Here is a 14183-nt window from a genome sequence, read left to right as displayed (position 1 = left end):
TCAGCAGAAATTCTATTCTGGGTCCGGACCCGCAGCCCTGATATTGGCGCAAATGTATTGCCCAACTCACTAGAGAGATATCAGTAGATATTGCCCCGATTATTTGCCCCACATTAGCGCCTCTCTGTGTTACTGAATGACTGGGGGGAAAGGGAGAGAAACAAATACGGAATGAGACCCCCATTACTCACTCATTTCTATCTACTGCCCTGACTCCCCCCAAATACCCTGAGATTTGCCCCCCAACTATAACTCAGTTGGGGCTCTGTTGCCTAAACAGGGACAGACTGCCCTCTGTCCCGCTGCCCCCCCCCCGACTGCCCTCTGTCCCCCCCCACTGCCCTCTGGCCCCCCCCCACAACTGCCCTCTGTCCCCCCCCCCGACTGCCCTCTGGCCCCCCCAACTGCCCTTTGTCCCCCCAACTGCCCACTGGCGCCCCCCCCGACTGCCCTCTGTCCCCCCCGACTGCCCTCTGGCCTCCCCCCGACTGCCCCCTGTCCCCCCCCCCGACTGCCCTCTGTCCCCCCCGACTGCCCTCTGTCCCGCTGGCCTCCCCCCGACTGCCCTCTGTCCCCCCCCCCCGACTGCCCTCTGTCCCGCTGCCCCCCCCCCCCCCGACTGCCCTCTGTCCCGCCCCCCCGACTGCCCTCTGTCCTGCTGGCCCCCCCCCCACAACTGCCCTCTGTCCCCCCGACTGCCCACTGCCCTCTGGCGCCCCCCCCCGACTGCCCACTGCCCTCTGGCGCCCCCCCCAACTGCCCTCTGTCCCACTCAGCCACTCTGAACAACTACTAGTTTCTGGTATTCTGCATGTGTGGGTGAGTTAATGTTTTGATTCTATCGATTTTTTGTAGTTACCTTTCTGGCATGTCTGAGGTGAAACCTTTTAATTGTCCATTTTCGGTAGTGACCTTGTTGGCATGTTTGGGGTTAATGTGCTCATTGTCCATTTATGCTGTTATCTTACAGGTATGCAGGGGAGATTCTTGCCCCTGTGCTGCCCTGAGGTGGCTTCCATGATACTTGTATGATCCCACCCTCCCTTACAAGACTTGGTGGCCACAATACAGAATACAAATAGCATATAAAGTGCCCCTACTCTGAGGCCTATACAGCAGCTGAACTATATCTCTCAGTATGTATTAAGCACCTATCTACCGTCCCCCACGTATCAGCCCCCCCATCTAGCGCTGCCGCTCACTATTCTATAGGGCAGAACAAAGCCGACTTGCCCCCAACCCTTTGTGCCTCCCCTATAGGAAATACAGACACTAAACTGGGCGGGGAGTTTAATTCACATACATTGAATGAGACGGAGACACTGAGACCCCGGAACTTTATTTCCCTTCAACAGTGACTTGTCTCCCCCGTAACTTGGAATCTCTCTGCGGATGATAGGGGTACAGTAAGTGCTCCCACAATCCGTATATCCGCTTGCGCATCATTGGCTGCTGGGCAGTTTCGGGTACTGGCACAGAGAAACAATGGGGATTTTAGACCAATAACATCTTTATTATAACAAATGTTCCTCCTCATTTTATAAAGAAATGACACACAGGTCACTTGCAGAAAGTCAGCCAATCACGTCATCCCCAGACTCACCCATTGCACCCTGGGCCCTTGGAACATTCCATAAGAAATGGAGGATGGTTTATATAAGGGACTCAGTCTGACCAATCACAGGGTTTGCGTTGACAAAGACCAATCGCAGAGTCGCTCACAGATATGTACAACACTAGTTCTGATTTGCGGATCCCTCAGAGTAAGTGGAACTTACACAGTGTCAAAGGGGGCCCCCCAGGATACCAGGGGAGCCCCCAGTGGGACCTCCTGAGCACCCAACCATTGCACATTATAGCCTATAGCTTTGTCTCTATGGGAACAACGAGGAGATAGAGATGAGGAGAATGAGGAAGAGGAGGAAGGTAAATGGAGAGGGACCTATGGGCCGAGACTTCCTGATGGGCCCCTGGCGTCCCAGTCCGACAGTGAACTAACAGGGGGCCCATGAGAACCAGAACTGAACTGGGTCACTGTCCCTTCCAAGCCCCCCGTAAGGGTCACACAACTGCGAGGAGCAGTTTCTCGTTCTTTTTCCTCTTCCTCTTCTTCTCCTCAAAGCGCTCGGTGGCATCGGCAAAGAACTGAACCTCTTCCCTGGCTCCCACCTCCCTCTTCAGGAACTGGAGGGCGGCCATATTCACCCCCATCATGTCCTGAAAGGAAAGGAGCAAGATTAAGGGAAACGTGGGGTTAATAAAGACTTGAGCTTTGATTTCAGGGAGACTCCACCCCCCGGGGTACTTACCCGCACTTCTGCCACCCGGGAGATGGTGCAGTTTTTAAGGTCTTCAATTACCCCGAGGAGCATCTGGTTACTGGTGATCTGCCCAAAGTGGATCCTGCAGGCACAAGAGACCAATCTTGGAGTGAGGGCGGGAACACAAGGGATCTAAGTCTGGGATCAGACCAGGCAGATACCAATCTGTGACTGGGAATGTTCTACTGTCACCTACTGCCTCCTGGAGATGCCCCCGGCGGGTTCCCTGATGGGTTCTAGACTCATTTATACATATGCAGGCATGTAGGGGCAGTGAGAAGCAGCAGTAACAGTAGAACATTCAGGGTCCTTGGTTCTTGGGATACCGACCCAGTGCTCCCTGTATAAGGGCACCAGGGGGCGCTTTATACCCAATACCAACCTTAGAAGGAAAAAGAGACAACGACAGATCAGCTCCACGTCCCGACCCTGTCGGATGTAGTCCCGGAAGAGAGCGAGGGCATCAGAGACATAGGAAAATGGCAGAACCAGGAGAGACTCCTCCAACTCACTGTCAGGGAGACAAAGTGTCAGTCTTTCTGCTGCCAAATAATGTACCCGCCCCTGCCAGGCATCAATAGCTCATAGCAGAATGTGTTACCCCCCCAGGCATCAATAGCTCATAGCAGAATGTGTTACCCCCCCCAGGCATCAATAGCTCATAGCAGAATGTGTTACCCCAGGCATCAATAGCCGATAGCAGAATGTGTTACCCCAGGCATCAATAGCCGATAGCAGAATGTGTTACCCCAGGCATCACTAGAACATTGCAGTCTGGTAACAAACACACTGCTCACACACCGCAGTCACATGAGCCAGGCATCACTGGCAGAAGGAGAGCACTAATCCAGGCATTACTAGCACACAGCAGAACCTTCCAGCCCAGGCATTAGAAGTCCACTACAAACTCTATTCCCCCAGACATTGCTAGTAAATGGAAGATTCTGCCAGTGCCGCCATTATTAGGCCACAGCAGCGATCCCCGGCACAAGGCAGGCACCTACTGTGGCAAAGGACAGACCCACCTGGATTTCACTTTCTTGAAGACGTCCAGAACATAATCCGAGGGCTGTGGGGGGAGAGGAATGATTGTGAGCAGTGGGACGACTGTGGGGACATGAAAAGTCTCAGGGGGAGGAGAGAGCAATAAGGCACTTATTTCCTGCCAGCCCAGAGGTTACCCACTGCTGGTGATCCCTGGTACCGGGGCACCTTCGGTCTGGGCATCAGCAGTTGCTTTATTACCCATTTACCCTCTTACCCCTCAACCAAAGCAGCAGTAGCCAGTTCTGCCAAACTCCCACAATGCCTTGCACACCTGTGTGATTAACCTTATACAGAATGCACAAGGCATTGTGGGAGTTGGAGTCTTGGCTGGGAGGGAAGCCAACGCCTTGTTAGTGCCAACTAGAACTTTACCTGCCTGAGTAACAGCCCTAGGAGCTCCCTCTGTTTGTTTAAGATAGCAGCTGCCATTTTAGCTCGGTCTCCATAGCTTCCTGCTGCAGCTTTAGCCATTACAGCTCAGATTACATAGCACAGTTGGGAGGGGGAGCAAATTCTGATGGGAGGGGGAGCAAACTGAGCAGACTCGTGCCCGTGCCCTGAAGGGTATTTCTGAGAGAGGAAGTCTGACACAGAGGAACATGTGACACAAAAGGACAAGAAATCCTGTTTCTTTTGATAGAGGACTCTGTTTCTGTGAGTACTTATGGCTGTATAGAGCTTTCTGATAAAGCTTTACCTTTACTTCTCCTTTAAACATACAATCTGATTGGTTGGTAACGTATCCAGGGAACTGTATCAAGCCCCCACGATGCAGCAGCAGTGCTTTACTGCACAGAGGCAAACACAGGGATTTCCCAGCACTTTACCCACTAAGCCCATTGCTAAATGCACAGTTCTACAGCGAATAGCAGGGATGTGCCCGGCACTCGGGGGGATAACGGACCGGGGTGACTGAAGAGCAGATTTTCCTTACCGAGATGTTCCCGTAGGCCTGCAGGATGGGGTGAGTCCGGTGAGGGAGCTGCAACAGCAGGAGGCAGAGATTAATGAGCGATAACCTGGTTCCACCCCTAGTGGGGCAACTAATGATACCCCAGTACCCCTCACCCACCGGCCCACGCTCTCAATGCTCAACCTAAACATCTCCCAGTCACTACCCAGTGTTACAGCCCCGGCCCAATAACCCTCAACCCAATTATGCCCCAGTCCCATCCCACATACACAGTGCAACAAGCCCCTCCCACCATCAGGCTCCACCCCTTCTCACCTCTTTCCCCGCTGCTTTGCACAGGGCGCGGTGTTCCTCCAGTTTAGCCGTCTCCTCCCTGTGTAGCTCAATGGCCTCCATAATGCGCTCAGTCTGAAGGGGACAACATGAATTAATGGGTCTGCATGATTGCGGGGCATATATTTGGGATAGGGGGGGGGCGTATGTTGGGATAGGGGGGGGCCGTATGTTGGGATAGGGGGGGGCCGTATGTTGGGATAGGGGGGGGCCGTATGTTGGGATAGAGGGGGGCCGTATGTTGGGATAGGGGGGGGCCGTATGTTGGGATAGGGGGGGGCCGTATGTTGGGATGGGGGGGGCCATATGTTGGGATAGGGGGGGGCCATATGTTGGGATAGGGGGGGGGCCATATGTTGGGATAGGGGGGGGGGCCATATGTTGGGATAGGGGGGGGGGGCCATATGTTGGGATGGGGGGGGCCATATGTTGGGATAGGGGGGGGCCATATGTTGGGATAGGGGGGGGCCATATGTTGGGATAGGGGGGGGCCATATGTTGGGATAGGGGGGGCCATATGTTGGGATGGCAGGCTGCCCAGTTGCTTTGGCACATCTCTGCTTTCTCACAGTAACTGAAGGGAACCCCACTCCATGAGCGTAGGGGGGGCGCGTAGGGACCGACTTACCGCTTTCACAGTCTCTATGGTTTTCTTCCCAGCGAGTCCGACTTCCCCCTCTCGCTCCCCGGCAACCTACAAACAAGTTAGTGTTACTCGCAGGGAACCCGAGGCTGGTTATACAGTATCCAATGTAACCGATAAAGCTATTTATGCCCCCAAACAGGGTGTCTCCCCAGGTTCTACTCACCACCGGCTGCTGCCCCTTGGCCACGCTCTCCTCATACTCGGCCTCCCTTTGCTGGAACAACAAACAAAACCTAATGAGCACAGGGATGGGCAGGGCATCTCAGTTTGTGGTGGATCTACTGCCCCCTATCTGTCAGTGCAGGAACAAGATTTATATGTTTTCCCATTGGGTTTCTCCCACACTGCTCTTTGCCCCATTCTAGAAGCCTCCGGGCAACCGGCCCACTCACCATCTCTTTCTCTTCCTCCAGAATGAGCGGTTCCCTTGTCCTTTCCCAGAGTCGCAGGGACTTGTCATGTGACGAGGACACAACATGGTCGCCGTTAGGACTCACGGCTAGACACCAAACCTCCCCATGGTGCCCCTGTGAGACAATAGAGGGGTATAAGGGTCGGCGCTGATTGTGTTTGTGTGGGACGTCACATTGTCAGACTCACCTCGAGGGTCTGCACTTGCTGGAAGTGGTCCGCGTCCCACTGCTTCACTTTCCGGTCCTTCCCGGCGCTGAAGAACAGGTGGGTCTTTGGCACAAACTGCAGGAACATGACGCTGCCGAGAGGGACAGCCGGTTACTCTCACGGGGGGGGGGGTTCCCCAATACCCTCCGACACACTCAGCCCAAGATAACTCCTCCCACAATCATGTGACCAGCAGCCGCTAGTCACATATATTTGGTATAGGAGGCCATATGTTGGGGGGCATATGTTGGAACGGGGGGCGTATATTTGGGACGGGGGGGGGGGGCGTATGTTAGTACGGGGGGTGGGCGTATGTTAGTACGGGGGGTGGGCGTATGTTGGTAGGGGGGGGGGCGTATGTTGGGACGGCAGGCTGGGCAGTTGCTTTGGCACATCTCTGCTTTCTCACAGTAACTGAAGGGAACCCCACTCCATGAGCAGACGGGGGGTGGGGGGGGGGGCGTAGGGACCGACTTCACGGTCTCTATGGTTTTCTTCCCAGCGAGGTCGACTTCCCCCTCTCGCTCCCAATACCCAATACCCTCCGACACACACAGCCCAAGGGAGGCAGATCTGACAGGCGACGCTGATAACTCCTCCCACAATCATGTGACCAGCAGCCGCTCACCTGTCTTCGTGCGCAAAGAGGGAGCGGTGGCAGTCACCGAAGTCCAGGCCCCAGATCTTAACGTTCCTGTCAGCAGATCCGGTCACAATAAGCGCGTTGTCCTGGGAGGGAGGGGGCAAATCTTACTACAAGTTGGATAGAGAAACCCTCTGCCACGGAGCCCCCACTCTCTCCTACAACTGGGGGTCACTGACCCCGACACACATTTCCTGGGCAACACGATTAGCCAGTGACAAGCACTTGGTGGCCACTAAGCGGTCAAACTTACGTGGCAGATATCCATGCACAGCACCGGCAGCTTGTGTCCGTACAGCGAGAGGAAGAACTGCAGGCAGGAGAGACATCGATGGGTTAGAGCGCAAACCAACACAATTAGCCCCGGGGGCAGATTTCCCCATACAAACCTTCAGCGTATCGGTATAGAAGACTTTCACGGTGCAGTCCAGCAGGGACACCGCCAGGATCCGGCCGTTGGGGCTGTAACGCACACACAGCACGTCCTCGTCCAACTGCAACACGCGGGTTTGCTTCACAGAGAGCCGCCGACTGTAGGGGAACAAGGAATGGGGGAGGAGCCCAATTAGACCGGCAGGTACCCAGGCGTCAAACTGTCCCCGGCACTCGGGGACCAGCTGGCAGTTAGACAGGAAAGGACGGGTGTCTTCCATCAGCCTCAACTACTACGTTACCTGCTCTGCTCCTCTGTCTCCTCATTCACCAACTCAAAGTCCCAGAATCTCACAGTCTTGTCGGCCCCTCCGGAGGCAAAGCCCCTCTGTGAAGGAAATGGTGGAACGGGGTGAGAGGCGGAGCCCAGTGTTATATAAAGAATTGCAGCAATGCTGCCCCTATAGAGGGAGGGGGCCGGCCTTCTACTGGGGGCAAATACACACTGCCCTGCACAGTGTAACTTGCATACAGGATCCCCCCCAGGCCCAACCCCGCGGCTCAGCCAAACAGATCCCAATATTATATCATACAGGTACTCTGTATTATAAACTTGGTACTGGGTTCCCGAAATCCTCTGTCCCCATTATATTCAGAGACTATATAATATATATATATATAATATAATATATATATGGAATTTATAAATACTGCCTATAACCTGATGTACAGGCAGCTCCTTACCAGATCAGGCGATGGGCAAATGGACCACACGGCGCCATCATGTGCATTCACTGTCTCTAGGAGATTGCCTGAGGCCAAATCAAACAGCTGGAGGTTCCCTGACTGGGGGAGACAGGAGGTAAGTACACAGCCACACATAACATCCTTCCCTGTCTTCTGTACAAGAGCCATATTTGATTTGCCATTGAGCAGAATTTTATCTTTGGGTTTACTTCCCCTTTAAATGTAAAAAGCGCAGTTTCAAATAAAGTGAGTATGCTGCAGATTATGCTAAGACAATTTGTAAACAGCCTTAAGGATCTTAATTATCCTTTTTTTTTTTTGGAAGCAAGATATATGGTTGCTACACTTATTAACCATAGCAACAAGATAGAACTATGAAGAGGTAATAACAGAGGTACACACAAGGGGGCAGTATCTGTTTGCTTGGACGAATGCAGAATAGGAAGACAAATAAAGTAAGACCATTTGCAGAGCTGCTCGGAGTTTCAGTATATAGATGTGAGTTGCCCCCTACTCTCTGCGGGAGCGACCCCAACGTGGGGCAAGTGGAACTTACCTTGGTTCCTATGATAACATGTCTGTCCCCGGGGACAAAGAGCGAGCACAGGGCGTACTCACAGGGCATAGTCCTGATACACTGCAGGGTGGATCTGAGAGAGAGGGAAAACACACACTATATAAATGTATTGTGTTAGCGCCCCCTACTGGGGAGAAGTCAGATCACCTGCAGGTCCAGCTCCTAAAGCCCAGTGACTTGGCAGGGGTCGTACCATACAAACCCCGGGACCGCCCAAATTGTCTGTATAGGAACAGAATGTGACGGGTGTAATGGGGCCTATTGAATCCATAGTCATAAATTGCCCCATCTGCCCCCCGGACTGCAGGAAGGGTTCCTACTGCACCTGTTCCAGATTTTGACGGTCTCGGCTGAGGCAGACAGCACGGCGATGTTGTCAGAGCTGAACGCCAGGGTTCTCACGTCGGAGCGGTGCCCCCCCAGGGTGAGGCGGGAGGTTCTCGTACACTCGGCCTTCCCGGCAGGGGTCGGCTCAGCGGGGAGCGAATAACATTCCAGACTGTTGTTCTGAAGAAGTAAAACAGCTTTCAGCTCCCCTTTGGCGCCGGCGAACAGGTCAAAGGATCTGGCAGAAAAGAGACGACAGTCACTGTGAGTACAAACCTGCCCCCCATCGGGACAGCCTTGCCTTAGGTGGGACCCTGGGTATCCCAACCCAACAGTGACACCTACAGAGGCACCAACGTCCAACCCAACAGCGACACCTACAGAGGCACCAACTTCCAACCCAACAGTGACACCCATGAAAGGCGCCAAACTAACGCCCCACCCATAATACGTACAGGTTGAAGACTTGCTCAGAAAGCCCCTGGAATGGGTGCCCCCTGCTGCCCGTGGCTCTTACTTTATTTTGGAGGAGGCTTTGATGTTCCCAAGTCTCTGGATTTCATCCTGTAGACACCGTTCCACTTTCAGCTCCTCCTCTTCCTCAGCATCCTCCGATTTCTGCCTAAAGAAAATATTAGATTAGCAGAGACCCTTCTGCTCCCTCCCAATGCACCCCCCCAATGACCCTGGGACCCCCGCCCCACCTCGAAGTTTCTACTGACCCTGCATCGCGCCAGAGCCCCCTACTGGCCATGCATGACACTGCACCCCCTACTGACCCTGTATCGCACTGTGCCCCCTACATGCCTTGCATTACATTGCGCCCCCTACAGGCCTTGCATGACACTGCACCCCCCAGTACAGTGCGTCCCCTACTTACTTGGCTTTCTTCTTGGCTCTTTTCAGCTTTTTCTCCATTTTTTTGGCGATTTCTTCTTCATTCAGAGCACAAAAGACTTCCAGCACCGAGTCTGCGCCCTGCAGGGGGGGGTACCGGGTTCCATACGCAGACAAGGAAGGGAAACATTACTACTCACATACATACATACGGCCATAGCAACCCCGCTAGATAAGAAAGGGTTACTGTCACTGGGCTGACAAACAGGACAGGCACTCACATGACAGGCTAGGAACCTCCTGGTCCGATCTGTGCCGAGACTCACTACTCGGTCCCTTCCTTCCCTCATGATGGAGCCGAAGCGCTGGCAACTAAGTATCCGCTACGGGTGAGAGGGAACCAAGGTCAGAGCTTGGGAGGGGAGAGTGTTCTAAGCAGTGATAGGCTAACACTAAGGGAATCAGTGATTGGCTAAAGTTAGATATTCAGGAAAGATGTAAGAGACATTACCCCCTCAGTACTCTCCTCCACATCCTCCTCTTCCTCCTGGGCCTCGCCCAAGGGTCCCTTGGATTTCTTACTCTGAGGCCCATCTGTGTCCTCCGTCTGAATAAAATAAAGCCACGGATGTTAGAATATATTTTCAGGGTTAACTTCCCCTTTAAAAACAGCAACAGGTCAGAAAGCACGGTTACTTACCTCCTTCATATACGAGATGTTCCAAGCCCGCAGCTCACTATCCGCCGACCCAGTCAGTACCCGGCTTTCCTCCGACAGGAGCGTCAGACCCCAAACCTGAGGGGTGAGAGAGAGACCTATAGGAATGGAGCTCGTGTCCAGCACGGTCTGCAGCATATACTCCAGCACCCAATGGGAATGAGGCAGAGATATGGAGGCACTAACCAATCCAGAGCAACCTGGCTTGCTATGAAACAGCCAATGATTTCAGAGCAGCTTCCTTAGTGCCGTGCAACAGATCCCCATATGCGCTATTACCCCCTCATTCCCACAGAGGGCTGAGCAACAGGGCAACAGGGGCACCAACCTGTACTCACCTCCGTACGGTGTCCCACCATGGTCTGGAAGCAGTGCTGGGTGTCCAGGTCCCACCACTTCACCAGGGTGTCCTTACCACTAATGGGGGGAAAAACCCAATGTCAGGCTAAAAACTTTGGAGCAGGTTTGCCATAAAGGATGATAACCCCCTACATGGGGCCGAGAGTCTCACGGTTACCTGGAAATCAAGAGGTTCTTCTCCCTGAGGAACAGCGCCTGGGTGATGGCATCCTTGTGCCCCCGCAGTCTGTACAAACCGCTCTCATTAATCACATCCCAGACAATAACGTCCGTGTCCTGGGGAAAGGGGGGGAGAGAGTCAGTCAGGGGACAGTGCTAAAAGCCAAGGCACCTTCTCTAACGCCAATGGTCATTCTAGAGACAAGGTGCCTTCTCTTGGAGACAGTCAATGGCCGTTCTAGAAGCCAAGGTACCTTCTCTTGGAGACAGTCAATGGCCATTCTAGAGGCCAAGGTACCTTCTATGGGAGAGAGTAAATGGCCGTTCTAGAGGCCAAGGCACCTTCTCTTGGAGAGAGTCAATGGGCGTTCTAGAGGCCAAGGCACCTTCTCTTGGAGAGAGTCAATGGGCGTTCTAGAGGCCAAGGCACCTTCTCTTGGAGAGAGTCAATGGGCGTTCTAGAGGCCAAGGCACCTTCTCTTGGAGAGAGTCAATGGGCGTTCTAGAGGCCAAGGGACCTTCTTTTGGAAAGAGTCAATGGGCGTTCTAGAGGCCAAGGCACCTTCTCTTGGAGAGAGTCAATGGGCGTTCTAGAGGCCAAGGCACCTTCTCTTGGAGAGAGTCAATGGGCGTTCTAGAGGGCAAGGCACCTTCTCTTGGAGAGAGTCAATGGCCATTCTAGAGGCCAAGGCAGCTTCTCTTGGAGAGAGTTAATGGGCGTTCTAGAGGCCAAGGCAGCTTCTCTTGGAGAGAGTTAATGGGCGTTCTAGAGGCCAAGGTACCTTCTCTTGGAGAGAGTCAATGGACATTCTAGAGGCCAAGGTACCTTCTCTGGGGGAGAATTACAGGTCATGCTAGAGGCCAAGGTACCTTCTCTGGGGGAGAATTACAGGTCATGCTAGAGGCCAAGGTACCTTCTCTGGGGGAGAGTTACAGGTCACGCTAGAGGCCAAGGCACCTTCTCTGGGGGAGAGTTACAGGTCATGCTAGAGGCCAAGGTACCTTCTCTGGGGGAGAGTTACAGGCCATGCTAGAGGCCAAGGTACCTTCTCTGGGGGAGAGTTACAGGCCATGGTAGAGGCCAAGGTACCTTCTCTGGGGGAGAGTTACAGGCCATGCTAGAGGCCAAGGTACCTTCTCTGGGGGAGAGTTACAGGCCATGCTAGAGGCCAAGGTACCTTCTCTGGGGGAGAGTTACAGGCCATGCTAGAGGCCAAGGTACCTTCTCTGGGGGAGAGTTACAGGTCATGCTAGAGGCCAAGGTACCTTCTCTGGGGGAGAGTTACAGGCCATGCTAGAGGCCAAGGTACCTTCTCTGGGGGAAGAGTTACAGGTCATACTAGAGGCCAAGGTACTTTCTCTTGGAGAGAGTCAATGGACATTCTAGAGGCCAAGGTACCTTCTCTGGGGGAGAGTTACAGGTCATGCTGGAGGCCCCACAAAGCTCTTGAAAAATAAGAAAACCGTTAATTCTCACCTTTGACCCGGACACCAGCCGGCCGCCCAAGTGATCATAATTGAGGGCCGTGACTGCTGCCTTATGGCCATTAAATGTGATGCCACTCTCCCCACTCAACAGGCTGAAGATCCGGATGGATCCATCCTCGTAGCCAACTGCCAGCGACAGGCCGTCCGGGGAGGGGCACAGGCGAGTTACCTCTTGTTTCTGCCCCTGGAGAATGAGGACCTACAGGAATACAGCAACCAATCAGCAAATAGGGAATATCCGGGCATCTGGGCATCAGTGGCTACAGGGAAACGTATCCTGGGGCGCCAGGCTCGGCCACTGACCTTCTCCCCCCTGCGCGTGTCCCATATGAAGACGTGTTCACAGGCCCCGACGGCCACGTAGCGCCCCCTCTCCCCCCGCAGGGTGATAAAGGCCACATTGGCTTTCTGGTTGGCAATGAGCCCAAACACAGCGCTGGCCGCGTAGCGGAGATATTGCTTGGTGAGCCCCATGTGCCCCGGCAGTGGGCAAATGTGTGAGTCCGGGGTAAGTTGGAACCTTGGGCAAAAACACAAACAGAATAGGGGGGTCAGTTCAATACAGTATAGGGTTAAAAAAATGGCTGCGGGGGAGGGGGTAGGTACCAAAGGGGCAGAATGAGATGTCCAGAGAGAAACTGAGGGCAGATAGCAGGGGAGGAAAGAAGCAGCCATTGGTCAAAAGACAAGAATGGGGTAAAAAGGGATAAGCAAAGGGGCAGGTAGGAAAGAGAGGCAAATAGCAATTAGCAGAGGGGCAGATAGGAGAGAGGCAAATAGCAATTAGCAGAGGGGCAGATAGGAGAGAGGCAGATAGCAATTAGCAGAGGGGCAGATAGGAGAGAGGCAGATAGCAATTAGCAGAGGGGCAGGTAGGAAAGAGAGGCAAATAGCAATTAGCACTGGGGCAGATAGGAGAGAGGCAGATAGCAATTAGCAGAGGGGCAGGTAGGAAAGAGAGGCAAATAGCAATTAGCAGAGGGGCAGATAGGAGAGAGGCAAATAGCAATTAGCAGAGGGGCAGATAGGAAAGAGAGGCAAATAGCAATTAGCAGAGGGGCAGATAGGAGAGAGGCAAATAGCAATTAGCAGAGGGGCAGATAGGAGAGAGGCAAATAGCAATTAGCAGAGGGGCAGATAGGAAAGAGAGGCAAATAGCAATTAGCAGAGGGGCAGATAGGAGAGAGGCAAATAGCAATTAGCAGAGGGGCAGATAGGAGAGAGGCAAATAGCAATTAGCACTGAGGCAGATAGCAATTAGCAGAGGGGCAGGTAGGAAAGAGAGGCAAATAGCAATTAGCACTGAGGCAGATAGCAATTAGCAGAGGGGCAGGTAGGAAAGAGAGGCAAATAGCAATTAGCAGAGGGGCAGATAGGAGAGAGGCAAATAGCAATTAGCAGAGGGGCAGATAGGAGAGAGGCAAATAGCAATTAGCAGAGGGGCAGATAGGAGAGAGGCAAATAGCAATTAGCAGAGGGGCAGATAGGAAAGAGAGGCAAATAGCAATTAGCAGAGGGGCAGATAGGAGAGAGGCAAATAGCAATTAGCAGAGGGGCAGATAGGAGAGAGGCAAATAGCAATTAGCAGAGGGGCAGATAGGAGAGAGGCAAATAGCAATTAGCAGAGGGGCAGATAGGAGAGAGGCAAATAGCAATTAGCAGAGGGGCAGATAGGAGAGAGGCAAATAGCAATTAGCAGAGGGGCAGATAGGAGAGAGGCAAATAGCAATTAGCAGAGGGGCAGATAGGAGAGAGGCAAATAGCAATTAGCAGAGGGGCAGATAGGAGAGAGGCAAATAGCAATTAGCAGAGGGGCAGATAGGAGAGAGGCAAATAGCAATTAGCAGAGGGGCAGATAGGAGAGAGGCAAATAGCAATTAGCAGAGGGGCAGGTAGGAGAGAGGCAGAAGGGGCCTAGCAATGGTGGGGGTAGGTACAGGAATAGAGTAACACAGGGCAGATATGAGGGGCAGGAGGGTATCAGTGCGCAGTAAGTGAGAGGGGAGGAGCAAGAAGGGATTATAATGGGGCAGGAAGGCATGAGGGGGTCAGAGAGGAGGAGGGAACTAATACC

General features: G+C 53.3%; 1 protein-coding gene across 3 annotated transcripts in view; it reads right to left on the bottom strand.

Annotated features, from left to right (window-relative positions):
- Positions 1–1486: 1486 nt before the first annotated feature.
- wdr3 (WD repeat domain 3) overlaps positions 1487–14183 on the bottom strand; it is a 12976-nt gene continuing 279 nt past the window's right edge. Inside the window, 27 exon segments of one of the 3 annotated variants that reach the window (NM_203911.1) lie at positions 1493–2217; positions 2310–2403; positions 2704–2832; positions 3347–3390; positions 4303–4350; positions 4597–4689; positions 5243–5308; positions 5424–5474; positions 5653–5787; positions 5861–5972; positions 6510–6610; positions 6778–6834; positions 6914–7055; positions 7199–7284; positions 7641–7742; positions 8200–8293; positions 8546–8785; positions 9065–9169; positions 9428–9525; positions 9666–9767; positions 9896–9991; positions 10085–10180; positions 10441–10519; positions 10620–10738; positions 12099–12308; positions 12413–12629; positions 12716–12732. In NM_203911.1, the coding sequence (NP_989242.1) occupies positions 2062–2217; positions 2310–2403; positions 2704–2832; positions 3347–3390; positions 4303–4350; positions 4597–4689; positions 5243–5308; positions 5424–5474; positions 5653–5787; positions 5861–5972; positions 6510–6610; positions 6778–6834; positions 6914–7055; positions 7199–7284; positions 7641–7742; positions 8200–8293; positions 8546–8785; positions 9065–9169; positions 9428–9525; positions 9666–9767; positions 9896–9991; positions 10085–10180; positions 10441–10519; positions 10620–10738; positions 12099–12308; positions 12413–12583 (2826 nt within the window). In that variant the 5' untranslated portion in view covers positions 12584–12629; positions 12716–12732 and the 3' untranslated portion in view covers positions 1493–2061. 3 annotated transcript variants of the gene reach the window in all.

Source organism: Xenopus tropicalis, chromosome 2 (genome assembly GCF_000004195.4).
Source record: "Xenopus tropicalis strain Nigerian chromosome 2, UCB_Xtro_10.0, whole genome shotgun sequence".
NCBI classification, from domain to species: domain Eukaryota; kingdom Metazoa; phylum Chordata; class Amphibia; order Anura; family Pipidae; genus Xenopus; species Xenopus tropicalis.
This window is presented reverse-complemented; position numbering and strand designations above follow the sequence as displayed.